At 40.3% G+C, this 17,265-nt stretch overlaps 1 protein-coding gene across 2 annotated transcripts in view; it reads right to left on the bottom strand.

Moving 5' to 3' along the window:
* LOC102798074 (glypican-6-like) overlaps positions 1-17,265 on the bottom strand; it is a 143,942-nt gene that overhangs the window by 65,024 nt on the left and 61,653 nt on the right. For both annotated transcript variants that reach the window (XM_006780324.2, XM_006780325.2), the window contains exon 3: positions 10,096-10,487. In XM_006780324.2, the coding sequence (XP_006780387.1) occupies positions 10,096-10,487 (392 nt within the window). The remainder of the gene's footprint in view (positions 1-10,095; positions 10,488-17,265) is intronic.

Genomic DNA, 17,265 nt, shown 5'->3' with positions numbered 1-17,265 from the left:
GTTTAAGTGCAACGATAACACCGCATGGAGAGCATGTGCTTTGCGTGCGAGTCGCTGTGTGTGTTTTGGAGTCGTGGAGGACGAATTCAGATCCTTTAAGCAGAAAAAAAAAAACTTAATTAAAGTCCCAAACTGATAAATATGAGTGCCTATTATACTAAAAAATAATGTACTTTAGGCTTAAAGTTATTACATTTTTTAAAGTGACTAAAGATAAAACACTGCATAGTTAATATTTTACCTTTTCATAACTTTTAAGTAGATTTTCTTGCAAACGCATAACTTTTTGTTCACATATATTGACACAAAACCTATTATAATATTTACATTATGTGATATTGACTTTGTTCTGTAAATGCATTTACATAAGGACAGTGTGTGAGTAAATAGACTATAAGAATGGGATGAGCCACAAACAGCAGCCAACTCATTAGCCTGCTTGAAGATGTGGTCAGCTCCTCAGGTAAGCGTAAACATTACCAAGAATTTAAAGTGCAAGATTATAAATGCAATGAGCCTTATGGGCAACAGCACAGCAAGCTCCAAGCCTTTCTAAGTGCATCCCATAAGGGGCCACAGTGAGGAGACATTACACACACCTGAATTCAATCAGCAATAAGCATCAATGATGGGTAAATCATTAGAATACGAATAAAAGCGTTACCATTAAAATAAGGGATAACTCTGAAAGACACTCGGAAGACATCACCTTGTCTCTCCGACAAGGTGTTGCCATGCGTACACGGTGTGAGCTCCCTTTAGGGGCAACAAAGTAGGAGAAGCAAAGACGATGGAAATTGCTTTGTGCCACCAAGTAATGAAGTTGTGAGAAATGACAATGACTTTGCAAGCTACCAAGGCCAATCAAGGGGAACACTTGTGGGACGGTGAGACTGTCGCCAAAAAATTGTCTCAATAGTTCTGTCATAATTATTGTGACAGGTTGTGTTGCTTCGCACTGATTGGACATGGATGTAAGACTGCATTGCTGCCCCAGTGTCCCCACTCAATTCCACAGCCATTAGTGTCAATGGCAATATGAGTGATTTGTTACTGTGCAAATAAGACTGCCATCTGCTACCAAGAGAAACATGTGCTTGGTTGCATAAATCTCCGTGTAAAACTTAACCACTTATTTCTTCCTAACCAAAGGGTAACATTAAGGGATATTGCAATAAACATCTGATATTAATTCCATAAGTCACAGGAAATGCAAATTATAAGAAGACGATTTGCAATTTCACGCTGCAAGTAAAATCTGATCAAATTGTTTTTATGTTTGTCGAAGTCTTACTTTTATTTTAAACATACTGTGAGAAAAGCTACTTTAAAATAAACTAATATTTAAAAAAGTCACGCTTATGCACAAGCTAATCCTTGTAGAAACAATCCAATCTGAGAGATAACAAAAAAAAAAGTTTTTGGGGAGCATGGGAACCATTTTGGTGATGAACAAGCTTCATTGTAATGGCTTGCCAAATTGCCCTCTGCAGAAAAGTATTGCAGTTCATTTAACCATGAAGGTGATCTGACCCCGACCAAGTAGTATTACTTCTCTAAACATAGCCACATCTTAATCACAAGGGTGTCAGAGCAGAAAATACTCATATGGGTCCTTGTGGGAGGTGCCAACAGATGTCCTGAATTGTAGGTAGACATTTTGTATGTATTTTTATGTATATTTATAACCTGTGTCTATGTATCTTACATGTACCATATACTCCCGTATCCAGTCAAATTATAAGACGTTGATTTAGCAGTAATGTATAACAATGTTAGAATTGTATGGTAGTATTTGTCACAGTGGCAAATGCCATACATGGTCAGTAATAAATAATTATGCTCTAATTAAAAAAAATCCAATTTACAAATACATGGTAATACAATATAATAGAAATACATTATAGTACAATTTAGAAATGCATTTAGAGACTTACATTTACACAGATTTACATTTTAACGGGGCAGCTAATGTAAAAAAAAAAAAAGGTAACAAAGTAACAAAAACAAAGTAAACTTTACGTTTATAGTACTTTAGTACACACAGAACAGGCAAAATAAATGCACCAAAGTTGTCATTGAAAATAAAACCCAGTCTTCAGCACTTCATACTAATCACACCTTCTTTCTGTGCTTCTCCACAAACTTCAGTCTCCCTCCACTCTGCATGTTAAATGTAAGCTGGAGCCAAGACAATTCCAGAGGGGCTGCACTAAAATCAGCTGCTGTCAAATCGATGAATGTCTGAAACAGACAGAATAATCCACATGTGAGCATCTGTGCCTCAATGAAACAACACAGTGGTACTTGGGGGACCCCTGTGACCCACTCAAGTCAGCTCAAGTGTCTGTCTTTGTTGAGACGTGGGCACAACCGTTGATCTGTCCTGACATATTCCATGTTATGTAGCATGTCTGGAGCAGCAGTTGGGTCTGTTTCTTTAATTTACAACGGCAAGGGAAAACACGTTAAAAATCAACCTCACGCTGCTCATTGACTAGGCATGGCGTACCATGAGCGATTCACCATCTCTAGTGAGTACAAAACCTTCATATACTACATTGTTATCCATCTGTCGTGTTGCCTCCTGGATTATAGCGTAGCACTCACCCTCTGTCCAGCTGACTCTAAAGGTCTGCAGCCCAGCCTGAATGTCAGGGGCAGACAAGTCTCTGTGCTGCCAAGAAACCTCTGAACAAATGTCACAACACTGCTGCTGACAACCTTCTCTAAGTGCTTGTTAAATAAAGATGTGGTGCCATACACTTTAAATCAAGGTGCAAAAAGTTGTCATAAGAGTGATGTGGGCTGCTCTAGCCGGATGACATATTTTCACAAGTTGATGAGAGGTGGATAAGAGGTATTTTATAGGACATGTTAAAACTTGATGGATCATTTTTCTAAATTTTTTTGACAAATTGCCACCCTTTTGTATTTTGTTCCAAATTTCCACCCACTCTGTACTTGGCTCACTGTGCCCTTTAGAGTATTCAACGCTGAATGGAAGACGGCACAGGCTACTGAAGAGAGGAGGATACAGTATATTTCTTTATTATCCGTTCTTATAATGTTCTTGTATTTCAGACCACATGCTGTCTTTCATTTTTTTCCAACATTCTGCAGTTCACTACAGATCAAAATCTTTTAATTAAAAAGGACATCTTTGGTGCAGCACATTTCCCGATGACGTGCCAACCCTTTTGAGCCAGTTGCCATCTGTCGTCACAGCGCTGTGGCTGAGGCCTTATCCCCGGCAAGCTGTGTGAGCTGTGAGCCAACAAGAGAGAAGGAGACAGACAGAGAGCGAGAGAGGAGGGAGCATGCATGAGAGAGAGAGAGAGAGTGAGAGACGAAGTTCGTCTGGTGCATCTGTATCTGTGTGGGCCTCGGCTAAGAAACATGGACGGACCACACTCGCTCACGAAGCAGGTCACTTAATCTGCCCTGAGCAGAATCTGCTGTCAGACTGCTCTCGTTCACTGTTTGGTTTTGCAACATATTAATTACAAGTAAAGACACTGAACTACAAAATCACATGAACGCAGTCACATTTTCTTAATCAAATTAAGGCATTTTATATCTTCAGCTAGAAGTGATACATCTTTAACTGCTAACGCAATCTGTAAAAACACAACCAGCTCCACTGGCATTGTCACAGTGTCAACACATACTGCAGTTTGCATTATGTGCATCTCTTTTGAGGTGTGATTACATGAACTTATTTTCGTCTATGGCAATTTCCTTTTCAATTAAGAATCGGAATCATTATTGTTTTTTTATCAGGCAGTTGTTTTTGTTCTCTTAATTGGCTAATTGTTTTGTGTGCAAATGTGAGAAATTAATGAAAAATGTCCGACCACATTCCCAGGGGGTCCTAGATATAATACACATAATAAAAGTAACTGTTTTGTTCCAACAAAACAGTTACTTTGTAACATTGTTATATTTCTGATTTCAGCTTGTTTGATGTGTGTGAATGAATTATCTTTATATACTTTCGAATGTGAACTAGCTTGCCCTGAAATTGCTATTTGGCCAATGAATATAAAAATGATTATACTGGCATTAAAGTCATTTGTACTTCTACAGCCCTGTTGGATGAAACATGTCTGAAGTGGTCCAAACTCCAGTAGCACGCGTATATACAGAACAACATCATCAAACTACTAAGAGACTACTAACTAAGAGGTAACCCAGCGACTTCTTTCACATGATGAGCCAGTCACATGATAGCAGCTCGTTTGAAAATAGACATGATGAAGATGACCAATTAAACACCAAAGCCTAACTAAGTATTGTTGCTGACCACGTCCATCCCGCCTATCTGGTGAAAGCAGCAATCTTCTGATGTCAGCTGATGTTCAAATCATCTCAAACTGGTTTCTTGAACATGTATGTTCACTGTACTCAAATGGCCTGAGCATTAGAAAAGGGAAGAAGGTGATTTATGTGACTAGGAATGTGAGATGGTTGGCAGTCCCACACATGCTGGTTTGAGCATTTCAGAAACTGCTGATGTACTGTGAATTTCCTCCACCATCTCTAGTGTTTACAGAGGCTGGTCCAAAAAGAGACAAGCTAATGAACGGCAGTTACCTGGGTGAAAATGCTTTGCTGATGTCAGAGGTTAGAAGAAAATGGCCACACTGCTTTGAGCTGATAGGAAGGCAAAAGTCTGAATGCACAACATGTTACATGCTGAAGCAGATGGGCAGCAGAAGACCACAGCAGTCATGCTTGTTAGCTGAGAATTGGACGTTGAGCCTGCAATTCACATGGACCAAAATAGGATCACAAAAACTGGTCTGCACGGATGAGTCTCATTTTCTCCTGTGACATCTTGTTGGTAGGGTCAGAATTTGGATTAAAAAACATGATAGCTTAGAATCATAATACTTTGTATCAACAGTTTAGGGCTGTGGTGTTGGTGGCTGTAGTGGTGTGATGGCGTGTGGGATATTTTCTTGGAGCACTTTGTCCTCGTTAGTACCAAATTTCCTTCAAACACCACAGCCTATGTGCATATTCTTGGTGACCGTATCCATCCCTTTATGATTGTAGTGTACTATCTCCTAATGGCTGCTTCCAGCAGGATAACACACCATGTCACAAAGCTCAAATCACCTCAAACTGGTTTCTTGAACATAACCCAATGAGTTCACTGTGCTCAAATGACCTCGGCAGTCACCAGATCTCAATCCAATAGAGCACCTTTGGGATGTGGTGGAACAGGAAATTTGCATCATAGCTGTGCAGCCGACCAATCTGCAGGAACTGTGTTATGTTATCATGTCAGTATGACATGGACCAAAATCTCTGATGAATGTTTCCAGCATTGACATGAAGAATTAAGGCATTTCTCCAAGTAAGGTTTAACTAATAAAGTAGACATTAAGTTTATACTCAAAAGTCAGTATTCATGGTGTGAAAATGGTTTGGTTCTAAAAGTGGCCTGTTTGGCCAATATATATCACACACATCATACAGGCATCAGACAGAAAAGAAAAACAAATCTCAGGGCTTTATAATGTAGTACATTATAAAAAGAAACATATCCGTTTGTCTGTGTGCAGATTAAATGACAGTACTGTACTTGACCTTTTTTTCTTAGAACTAACTCTGTTAACACAACTTTGTTGAACACTAGTATGTATATAAGTACAGCTGGTGCATATTTTAGACACGGCAGTGATTTGCACAACAGCTAAATGAAAGTGCTAACTGCGATTAGAACAACAAAAGTGAAAACATGTAAACTGACTGGCATCATTTTCTGAAAGTGAATAAAAATGCTATCTGATTAGTAGGACTGTTTAAATTCAAACAAGCACATATTCAGTGCTGACACACGTCCTTTGTGTCAGCAGTGAATATGTGCTTGTGTTTCTGTCTTTTTTTTGCTGAATGTTGAATGCATTCGTTAAAAGTAATGTAGGGCAGCGAGTTCAAAAAGCAGAAAAACAAAACATGAGCACGTATGGAAAGCACATGGAACTGATGATGATATTTCTCACGTGTCAGCAAAGAAATCTGGCAGAGCATTAATCTAAGGTAAATGTTGTGTAAAGATTAGAAACTGCCTCGGAGCTTAATGTGAAATTATCTGACAGTTCGTGGTCGGAAATGAGTGTATAATGAGATCACCGTGGCAGTATAAGCCATCAGGGAAAACAAATCCCTCTCTACAAAATACCCTACTTCCTTCCATCATCATGAGCAAAAGTGCACCACGGACTAGGCCGGCTTCCCATTCGTATGCAGAGTGAGTGATAAGTGCTTTAAATGCCTGAACTTTAAACCGTTCAAAAATTCCAAATCCCTACAATCTTCTTTGAGTAGGTCTTAATGTAGTTGGACTGTGTTTTAAGTACCGCGAGGATAAAACTCCTAATGGTCATCATAAACTGTAATCCAAAGGGATTCTGCTCTTAATCCAGGATCGAGGTCCAGGAAACTGTTCAGTGCAAGTCTAGTGCAATCTCATTTTATGGTGTGATATCTCTCCTGCTCTGACTTTACACCATACAGCACTGTGTGTTAGCTGTAAATATTTATGGCTCACCGTATTGGAGCATAATCCAGATGCAAAGTAACATGGAAAATTAAACAGACAGCTGCTTGAAGGCAGGCATCACATGGACAAAGCGTGTTTTTCCCATTCTACAACCTCGAGTTTTAAACATTTAATGATCAGTTTGTATATTTGAATTTAAGACCCAGTGTTGTTAGAGTTACCCACTAAGCATCATTTGCAGCGTGCGACACTTTACATATAAATAAGACTCAAAACCTGTAGCAACAGACGATTTATTTCGCCATTTAATTGCAATGTCCCTGACAAACCTGTTCGTCTAATGATCTTTCACTAGCAACCTGTAAAGCACATGTGTGGAAAAAAAAGAAAAAAAATCAATGGCAAGTGAAAAGACTCCATCGTCTAAGACTGCCTGTAAATAGAGTTTGTAGTGAGACTCTTTTGTCAACTGGACAAGCTAGAATGATGAAATCGAGCTCAATCTCGATGCTGCCAATCCATCAGGGACAATAAAAAGTTTATAAATTATCATTTCACTAAACTATCTTTATACGTACATATTTGTTCTGTAAAAAAAGTATTTACTGTAAAGTAATGGTGACTTTTGCTTCTCCTCAGAATAATTTTAAGTAAACTTACAGCAGAATCAGAGCACAGAATTCTACCTTCGTGACAGATGGTGTGTTTGTCACAGCAGTCTAGCTCTGAGGTATTTTTCAACACTATTTGTTCGCAAATGGTCTGCTAATAAAACACACTGCCAAATGACCAAACACTGATTTATGAAGCTGTAGTAATTGCAGTAGTAACTCAAAAAACAAAACTGCATTCTGCCATAAAGCATATAAAAAGTCTCGGATCCTTGTGGATCTACAATTGAACGGGATGCAATAGTGTGCTTAAACCCAAGAAGTTTTACATTGCTATTTACTCTAACAGTGTGCAGTAAGGAGATGCATGTGTGCAGTGCCACTGAAAACAGCATGGCACTGAGGGTGAATCTCAGGTCAAGGTGATTTGTCATGTCAAACAACTTTTCACCTCGACTTCTTCGGTTGTTCACTGGCCTGACAGCCTTCAGCAATGCCACAGTGTTTCCAGGCTCCGCTTCATAATTGATGAGGAAGAAGGGAATATGGGATTTGATCCAGAGTGGCGGTGCCTTTTGGGCCTTGGACAGATGTATAGAGGTGCTCATTTTAACTCTTCCTCTGAAATGGCTATGCCACTAAGGGAATGGTGACTAGCTCAGTGGTAAGCTAAAAGACATTATGAGCATTAAAAATGACCAGCTCTTTAGGGATTATACACAACAGCAGAATATGACATAGCATTTTAATATGTACATAATACTGAGGTGGAAAATTCACAATCCTGTGAAGTAGTGCAAGTATAGGGTGTGGCACTGGGGGAGACTGATCATACATCACACTGATGGTAGAGGTTCAAAGATAAAATATAAATTAAGGGATGATTTGGTTTTTGATCTAATGAAAAAATATGAAGAAATTAGACAGTGAGTTTCAATGTAACCATTTCTTGTGGTTAAGTATGATGTGACTTCTTATAAGTCGTAATACGGTGTACACTGTAACAAATCTTCCTGCTGAATTACAGTGAACTGCTTTGTCAGCATGAAACTCTGCAGTGCATCGACTACAACACTTTTAAAAATTATTTTAAAGAACATTACAGTACTGTGCTGTAATTATCTAAAGTAAGGATTTGAATAAACCTTACAATATATTAGTCCTAGTTTTTGTGAGATGATTGAAATGATGTTGTGGGACTTGAAGCAACATGATTTCACTTATGCAAAGAAAGTCAAACTCCAGCTTAGCTTAACTGCCAAAGAAAAATACCCTACTGTATTCTAGCTTGCTGTTCACATTGTATTTCTGAAAAGCATCAGCATTTTGAGTATTCACTGTACTTAAGAAACATTAGTGCACTAATTTCCCTGTCATTTTTTGCAGCAGTTGGTCTGAGTGTCATCCAAGTTATGAAAAAGATGCAACTAAATACCCTAAAAATTGCTCTTCACAGTGAAACAGATAACTTAGGTGAAATATTACCATAGGTGAAGGTTGACTGTGTAGGCTTTTGTCTAAACATTACTTTTTATGTAGTCACAGACCAAAGTTCTAATATAAATTTAATGCATTCACTTGTGTTCACACTCTATGATCTGTCTCAACTTTACACAGGGAGTTAAGCCTCCAACATAAAAGTGAACTGCACAGATCATTTCTTTTTTTTTGCCCTGCCACTCTTGCATCCACTTTCTTCTTCTTACAGTTTCTCTCCCTTGTCGAATTGAAAGGGACAGCGAGCTTTAAGCTAAAAAGGAAACTGCAACGAATCGGATTGCTGCTGAACTCTGAAGACATTTTTAAACTTGATGTTTGAACTTATGAGCATCTAGTTTCATATGATTTGTGTCTAAAAGCAGGTGAAGAATATTACTTTTGGAAGGGCGAGCACTTTCCAGACTAAATTTATTGTTATGATTTATCAGTCATTTACTTGTCTCTGCTCATTTAGTTTCTATTTTAAGGATAAACCTGTTTCAGTAAGCCTTAAAAGCGTTTTAGAGCGTGCCCTTTAATCTCATGCTCACAAATCATCCAGAATGCTTTTTTTGTGTTTTATAAATTGTAAACCAACAGAATCAAAAGCTGATGATGACTATAACTAGAAGAAACTGGCTTCAAAATGAAACTGTTTAATTAAGCTCTCTAAGCCCCCACCTTCCACATCTATTTCCACAGTTTTCAGAAGCCCACTCTCCTTTAAACTGAATGATGGAATCCAAATGTAAATAACTCAAGTCGGATTGTTAATACCGGTGTTTGAATCGACTTCATAGCAGAGATCCTTCCTGGAACTGTGCAACACGCCATCTGCAAACAGCTGCGGTTATATCATATCTCATAGTTTTGATGTCCACTAAAAACTGTTGCATAACTTTGTGTTAACCGTGGAATTAGAAAACTTATCCTCTAAGCCTTGAAAAAAAAACATTTGAAATCTTCAGGGTTTGATAACATATACTTATTAAATATACTTATTTTACAATCCAATCTACTAAGATTTCAGACGAAAACTAATCAGTTTTAAATAAACTGTCACACTGAAATGAAGCAAATTTTTACTTATGCACACTGTAAAACAAACAAACAAACAAAAAACATGACAAAATTCAAACTGCAATGACGAACAATGCAAACGCAATTCCAACATGAAATCTCGTTTTCTCGTTTTTTTATTGTTTTTCTAATATATGTATAATCCCCCTTTTCCTTGTGTCTCCTGTGCTGCTGTAACAAGTGAATTTCCCCAGTGTGGGATTAAATAAAGTCTATGCCTATGTCTTAAACAGCTGCAAATCATTTAAATCTCATGCAACGACCTGGGGATCAAACACATCCACAGAAAGTTGTTGTGTTAAAGGATATGTTGTAATGTTTATTGCATTAAAGCTAAAGCCAGCAGTGCTAAACAGTCACAAAGCAACATCACACTCAAAGCAGCCATGAGAAAAAAAAAATTAAACTCACCTTAGCGACCCTGTTGGCAACTTCCCGGCCCACCATTAGCCCCTGGACGAACGTCCTTGCAGCGATGAACGCTCTGGTGACCTGGGCCTTAAGTTTTCTGGGAATGTCTCCAAAAGGCTTTAGCTGATCTGTGTATTTACTGACGCACTCCAGGTAGTCATCTGTAAAGTGGTACTGGGAGTTAAGTAACTGGAACATGCGTTCCAGCAGCCTGGACCAGAAGTCATTTAGCATCTCTTCCAAGTTGACGTTGCCCCCCGTGTAGTAGCGCTTTAGCTCAGTGAACAGGTCCTGGAATACTTCAGAGTTCTGCATATACAGCTTCCCGTATGTCCGTGTGAACATACTGTTGAGTGACTTCTCAGAATTGTCCAGCAGTTCCAAGAAAAACTCTATATTTATGGATGTTTTGGGAGATGGGAGAGAAAAGGGGATAGAAAAGACACAAAGCTGGGTCACCACATGATATTTACCATCTTCTTTCCCGCAGCGTAAACCAAACAAAGGGATGAGAACATCTATCGAAGTATGCCTGTTGTATCTATGGTAATTCAGTGGCTTATTTTATGGCCCTGTCTGCATATACAGGAGCAATGTATAGCAGCCAACAATAGGTACTTGATTATGTGAAGAAAGTCAGCTCAAGGCATTAATAATTTAATAGCAGAAATAATGGGCCACAAGGACTATGAATGATTAATGTAAAGTTTCTGATTGCATACTGTAACAAAATATTCATAAGTTTTAGACACAGACACTAGTATACATTATCATCCTGGACACCCACCATTATTCCCAGACGCATTAGTTTCTCACTGAAACAATTTATTTGTCCACTGAGGCAGCTGGCCTATGGGCCTATAATTGAATACTGTGCTACAGAGCCTTTATTCCTTTTGAATTATCTGAATAGTGTGTGCCAACATTTTACTGTAATGACCTTTTTTGATCAGTATAATTGTCACAGAGTTAGTATATACGCCTTACATTATGTAACGTTATGTCATTTTATAACAAACCTTTACGTCAATTACCTTGTAACATGAATTTTTGCATTTCACAAACATTCTGTAATTACTGAGCACTTCATGCGCATGCAGCGGCCTGTTATTGAGTCAGGTTGCTTAAAAATCAGTGTTAACACAAAGAACATCGAAATTCACGAGTGAAATTTTGCAATTCAGATTTAACATTCAAAGCAATTATATTATTGTTTCTTTGTCATCTGTCTAAGTGCCTTTCTTCCATGTGAGCACCTGATCTCTGGAGTACTAACTCAGCCAACAAAGAGAAAAACAGAGAGAGAGAAAAAAAAGCAGAATTAGCTGGGGAGTCTCACTGAAGCCGAGCTAATAGGATCCCATGTTCCTGAGTGCACAGGCGTAAATGTTGGGAAGATTATAACACGTCGCTCCAAGCACAAATGTCAAATATTCCTCCACTCTTCTTTGCAAACAAACACTGCAGACATTTTACGTGTCGTGCTTGCTAATAAACCATCGGAGGGCTTCTTCTTCTGGTTGGTATTCTGGGTGGCTGACATTTCTTTGCATTGTTAATGATAGCAGTCGTAACCTTACATGGTGGGCACGTGTTGTTCTAATGATAGTTTCTGCTTTGATAATATGACAACCCATAAGGCATGACGAATTGGTTCTCATGTAGCCAAGCAGGGTTTAGCTATGAATTATTAAGGAAACAACAAATTCAAAAATCATGTCAACTCTTAAAAATATTATAACTACTATACGTTAGAATACAGTTGTTTCATTTTACAAGATTAACAATAAAATGACCATCATGCCCCACATATTGGAATCATTCTTTACTGAGTGAATCACAAGAGTCAGTATACATATTTAAGCTCTTCATGTATAAAAGTAATGTTTAAATAAGCTCCTGGCCATGACATCTGAATAATCCACATATCTGCACCAGTGTCACCATATGTCAACTGCAGCACTTACAGCTGACATTTGCCATATGACCAACTTTGTATTTCTTGCATTTTTTTGTGTGCGTGCAAACGGTACGACGTGTCCACATACCTGAAATTGCTATCAGTCTAATCCCTAGTGACTCATTCTAGTTTCTTTGAAGCTAAATGACCTGCCACTACACCAACATTTGTTTAAATATTAGCAGCCTGCAGGGCCTTTTCCACTCCATTTTTCCAATTAGATCTGAATCAAGGACACGTAAGCCCTTGTGTATTGCACATGCTATTGTATCCGTACCATTTAAATTGCTCACACACTGAGCGGTAAATGTGGAAACTCATGCGCATACGCAGCCCAACATGTGGATATTTAACCGAAAATGATTTACACTTAATATATTCTGAAGTATTTCGAAATATATGATTAAGGGTAGCTTGACCAAAAATAACATATTCTGAGATGGGGGAGGGTCTGTGCTGGTGGACGTCGGTTACTGGCCTGGTAGCCTGGTCCCCTGCACTGCTCAGCCCCAGTGCAGGGGACCTCTGGTGCATCGGCCCAACTAGGGGGCTCTCTAACTGGTGGGGAGGCTGTTATATCTTTACAGGTGGTCTCCTCTCTACAGGAGCTCACTCTGCAGGTGGGGGAGAGATATAGGAGAGGTAGAGATGGAACTCAACCTGGGTGTCTATTGTCTTGTGTAGTTTGGGAGATGATTGGATGATGGGGTGGGTGCAGTTTTCTCTGCGGTGGAGTTGGGTGGGCTGCCCCAGACTCTGTGGGGCTGGGCGGTGCTGCTGCTGTGGGCCCCGGTCTGGATGGGCCTGGGCCCCCTTGCCCTGGTGGGTTCCAGAGTGTGGGGGTGCCTACTGGGGTCAGCGGGGGAGCTGGCCCAAGGGAGGGGCCGCTTGCCCCTCCCTTTCTTCCCTCCCCATCCTCAGCTACTTCCCTCTTCCCGCTCTACCACACCCACCCACACACGCAGGGCTTGGGGTACAGGTATGTCACCAGGGTGCAGGGGAGGCACTCCCCCTCTGTCCCTTTCTGGCTGCCTGTGCCTCAATTTTATTCTGCAACCTAGACATCCACATTACTCACACTCTCACATAACACATACATATAGGGCCTTGGGGGTGGGCACGTTTTACAGCATCCAGAGGATGGTCGGTGTATTCCAACCCACCTCTGGCGCTGGTGTCCTACCCTCAATTTTAAATGCATATAGACACTAAGGGTTTTCGGGAGGAGCCGTGCTGCTCTCTGGCAGGAAGCAGGAACCATGCTCTCCTGTGTTTTAAATGCACTTTAGAACGGCACACAGCAACACTACATATGAGCGGGCGGAGGGAGGTTTGGGGTCTTCACTTCACTCACAGTTCTGTTAACCGTCAGGGCTGGGGGGCTGGGAGGAGGTGCTGGCCGTCAGATTGGGGTCTGGGATGCGGGGCCTCCCTGCTACTGCAGATAAGGAGGTGGTCCGCTTGCCTCCACCCCAGAGAGAAGGGTTACATCTCCTGGGTCTAGGTGCGGCTTGCCCCTCTGGGGGCGGGGGTACCTGGATCTGCGATATAGAGTATGTTTGGGGAGTGTGATTGTTTGTGCAGTGTCTATTTGTGTCTGTCTACACATTGGGTGAGTGCCGAGTATTTGGTTGTGTATATGGGGGTGGGAATGTACGTTTGTGTCTGCGTGCGCCTGTTCGTCTGTGTCTATATGTCAGGTTGGGTCTTGGACTCGACCTCTCTGGGTACATCTCAGGCCCTCCAAAGTACGGAGGCCTATCTCCCCTCACCACACTCCCTGCCGGTGGCTGATGCCCTCAGACGTTGGTGTGTTGGTGGTTCTTGTCGACTGGGGCTGGGCGCTCATGTATGTACCGGCTCACTCCTGGTGGCCGATTGACGGGGCCTGGCGCCTGTGGCCCGGCTGGGCCCCTTCCAGGGGGTGGGGTGCCCTCAGGCCTCTGGGCCTGAAGCTCGGTCCTCTCTGGCACAGCTGGCTTCTGCTCCGCGGCTGCTGGGTGACCTTTCGTTTGGGGCTCTACTCAGCTCTTCCCAGGAGGGTGGCACGGTTCCCCCCCTTTGGTGGTCCTCCTCGGGTCCTCGTACTCTGGGGCCTCTGGATGTCTGGGGCCTGGATCTCCTCCATACCTGCTTCATGCCCTGGGGGACGGGGCTATGGCTCCCCACACTCCCTAGCAGATCGTTACATGGAGAAACCTTTTGAATACAAGCATGCTGATCCACACAGGTGTGCACACGGGTGTTCACAGACGTGGACTACACCTTTCTTGGCTGCTGCCTCAAAGCACATTGTGCGCTGTCTATCTTGCGTGCTGCACAATAGTGTTTAATATTTAGTATCTACTGTTATCTACTGCTAGCTAGTTTATTGTGATGGTGCTGTATTTATTATGTTGCTCTTTTTTGTTTGTTTTCTCTTCTGTTTTTTTTTCTCCATACAGCTGATCCAGATGTTTTGTTTGTTTTTCTTTCTTTCTTCCCCCCTTTCTCACCGTCTCTTCTCCCCTGTTTTTCTTTCTCTCCCTCTCTTTCTTTCATTCTTTCTCCCTGTCCTATCCCCCAGTCATGTCTGTCCCGTTTGTAGCAACCGAAAACAAAATAAAATAAATACATAATTACAATAAAGGTCAATCAAATGGACCAATATGGCAAGGCCACGATGATCCACTTGGTAAAGTAAATCCGCTTGGCATCTTTCTTGGCCTTAAGACAACAATTCTGATGGCTAAAGATCCAAACGGGACAAAAAAAAATAGCATATTCTTTTAGTTGGTCAAGGATCCATTTAAAACTACTTGACACCACAGGGTCCTCCCGAGCAGCATCACCACATGAGCTCATGAAGTGCAAACTACTCCAGAAATGCAACATGACCTTCACATGATGAGCTCTGACATTATGAAATGAGTGAAAAGAGCCAATTTATAGTAAATGCCACAAACCTGTGTGATACAGGTCTTAGGTAGACTAAGACAGTGCTATAGACAGTAGCGTTCCTTGCATAAAAAATTGTCCACATACCTTTTGAATACTTTGAATATAAAAATAGTGAGGCAGTGAAAGATGAGTACATTGCAGTTAATTCCCTGAAATAAATGGCCAAAGGAATAAGATAAATTTTGCTAAAGAAACTGAACTCACAAATTTAATCAGGTTTTACACGGCCTAACGTGGTCTCCGGCAATGCTATGAGTGGTTAGAAACAGATTACACACTATTCTGCGCAGAAGTGTCAGGTTAAGTAAAGTGACTGCTGAAAGATAATAATTAGACAAGATAACCCGATAAAACACCCTCAGGACTCGGACTACTTACTGTAAATGACGTTGACAGTGTTTTACATACGCAGGTGAGAGCCAGTGGCACCAGCTAATGACATTCTGGGTTCCTGTGATTATATGCAGCTCACTACACCCAAACCTAGGAATACTGTATGACTGCATTTATTGATTTCCCAGTTAAAATACTGTTAAATGACACTGAACAGCTGGTTTGGATGGTTTTCTGTTATTCATGCCTTTATGAACTAAAAACCAGAAGTAAATGGGACATCAGAATTTTTGTGGCTTTTTTTAAAACTCAAGTAACAATAGCTCTTTGATGGGAATGTTGTTTTTTGTTAAGCCTATTGTGTGTGAGGTGCAGCACGTTCCTTAACATCCATTCGACTGAGGACAAAGTATTCTTCACACTGCCCGAGTGCATTTCCAAATTCTGTGCATGTTCAAGCTATTATTTAAATATCTCCGTCTTATTTTTTAATTATTATTACAGAAGATGACTGTCTTTACTTTTGCAACCTTGTCTTTCAAAAGGCATGTGTTGCATTTTAGAATAACTATTGTTGAAAGAACAAATTACTTTCAGTTTAAAGTTTTGTATTGTGAGTCCAAGACTTGAAGAACAAGTAGGCAGAATAAACTTGTGTCTGCATAACTGTTTGGTTTTTTTTGTGTGATTTCAGGGCCCACTACCTGAAAAATTGGCTGTACTGAGAGTTTCACATAGCAGCTGCAGCTTGCCAACTCATGAAGAGTGAACTGCTCTCCTCTGGCCAAAATACATATTTGACAGAGGATTATCATTGAAAGTTATTGACCTTGGATAACATTCAGCTACCCAGCCGTGATGGTCTTAATACTTGGAAACATTTCAAACATGCTGGAAACATACAGGGGTGTATGCTTACTGACACAAATCATTTATGAATCATCCAGCATCTGAAATGGTCAGAATTCTGACCATTGGATTGCAGCAAACAAAATTTAGAGAAATTTTTTGATTTGTCCCTTTCGGAGCATTAATACCAAAATTCAAATTCAGTCCACTGAATAGTAGTTGAGCTAAATCAGTTTGTCAGTGCTGTGCAGGCACTGCTGACCCGGCTATGGGCACATTATCGCTTGTGCTAGAGAGACAAAATTCAAATGGAAGACAGGGGTTGAAAAACAGCACCAAGTGGTCTGGTGGATGATACTAGGGTGATAAAGAATTACAAGAAAATATAAGAAGGTCTGGCGATGTGGAAATGGAATATGAGGAATGGCTATAGACTTTTGCACACTACTGAATATTTGGACGGAATTTGTAAAAAATATCAGTTTCCTTCTAATTTTACATGTCTCTGTTTTGCCTGTGGTTGGACTGCATCGTTAATGATAAAAAGAGTCTACAGCCTGCCAGAGAGCCGGTATTTCTTTTAACACGATCAATTAAAATGTATCTTCGTGCTCTTTCTCTGTCTTGATAAATTTTGTAAGACTTTTAAATGAAAAATAAAGAAATAAAAAGAGTATCTGCAAAGTTTTTAGAGTATAGTCCAGGCTTCCTAAAGTCTTCAGGCACGTAAATCTAATAATATCCCTTTTCTATTTCTCGATTCATTTTTTATGTAACATTTTAGTTATGTAACATACAATAACTTTAAGTTCTGCAAAGTGCACAAAAAGTCTGTCATATACTGTTGTCATTAGCATTATTATTAATCATCCTGTCAGCCAGAAGTTTTCTTTCCTGTTTTTTTTAACTTGGAAAAACACAATGAATAATATGCCGCATAAAAACTATGACAAAGTGAAGCTCCGGTTTACTGCCAGTCAGAACCGAGGATAGACTTGCATACAAAATAAGAAAATGCACATGGTGTTCATACCCTTGAAGCAATTCTGAGTGTGAAGAATCAATTTTCTCTGAGAGCAGTGCAAAGT

This window comes from Neolamprologus brichardi, chromosome 1 (assembly GCF_056152115.1).
Source record: "Neolamprologus brichardi isolate AB-2024 chromosome 1, ASM5615211v1, whole genome shotgun sequence".
Taxonomy (NCBI): Eukaryota; Metazoa; Chordata; class Actinopteri; order Cichliformes; family Cichlidae; genus Neolamprologus; species Neolamprologus brichardi.
The sequence above is the reverse complement of the archived record's forward strand: the minus strand, read 5'-3'. Positions and strand labels throughout refer to the sequence as shown.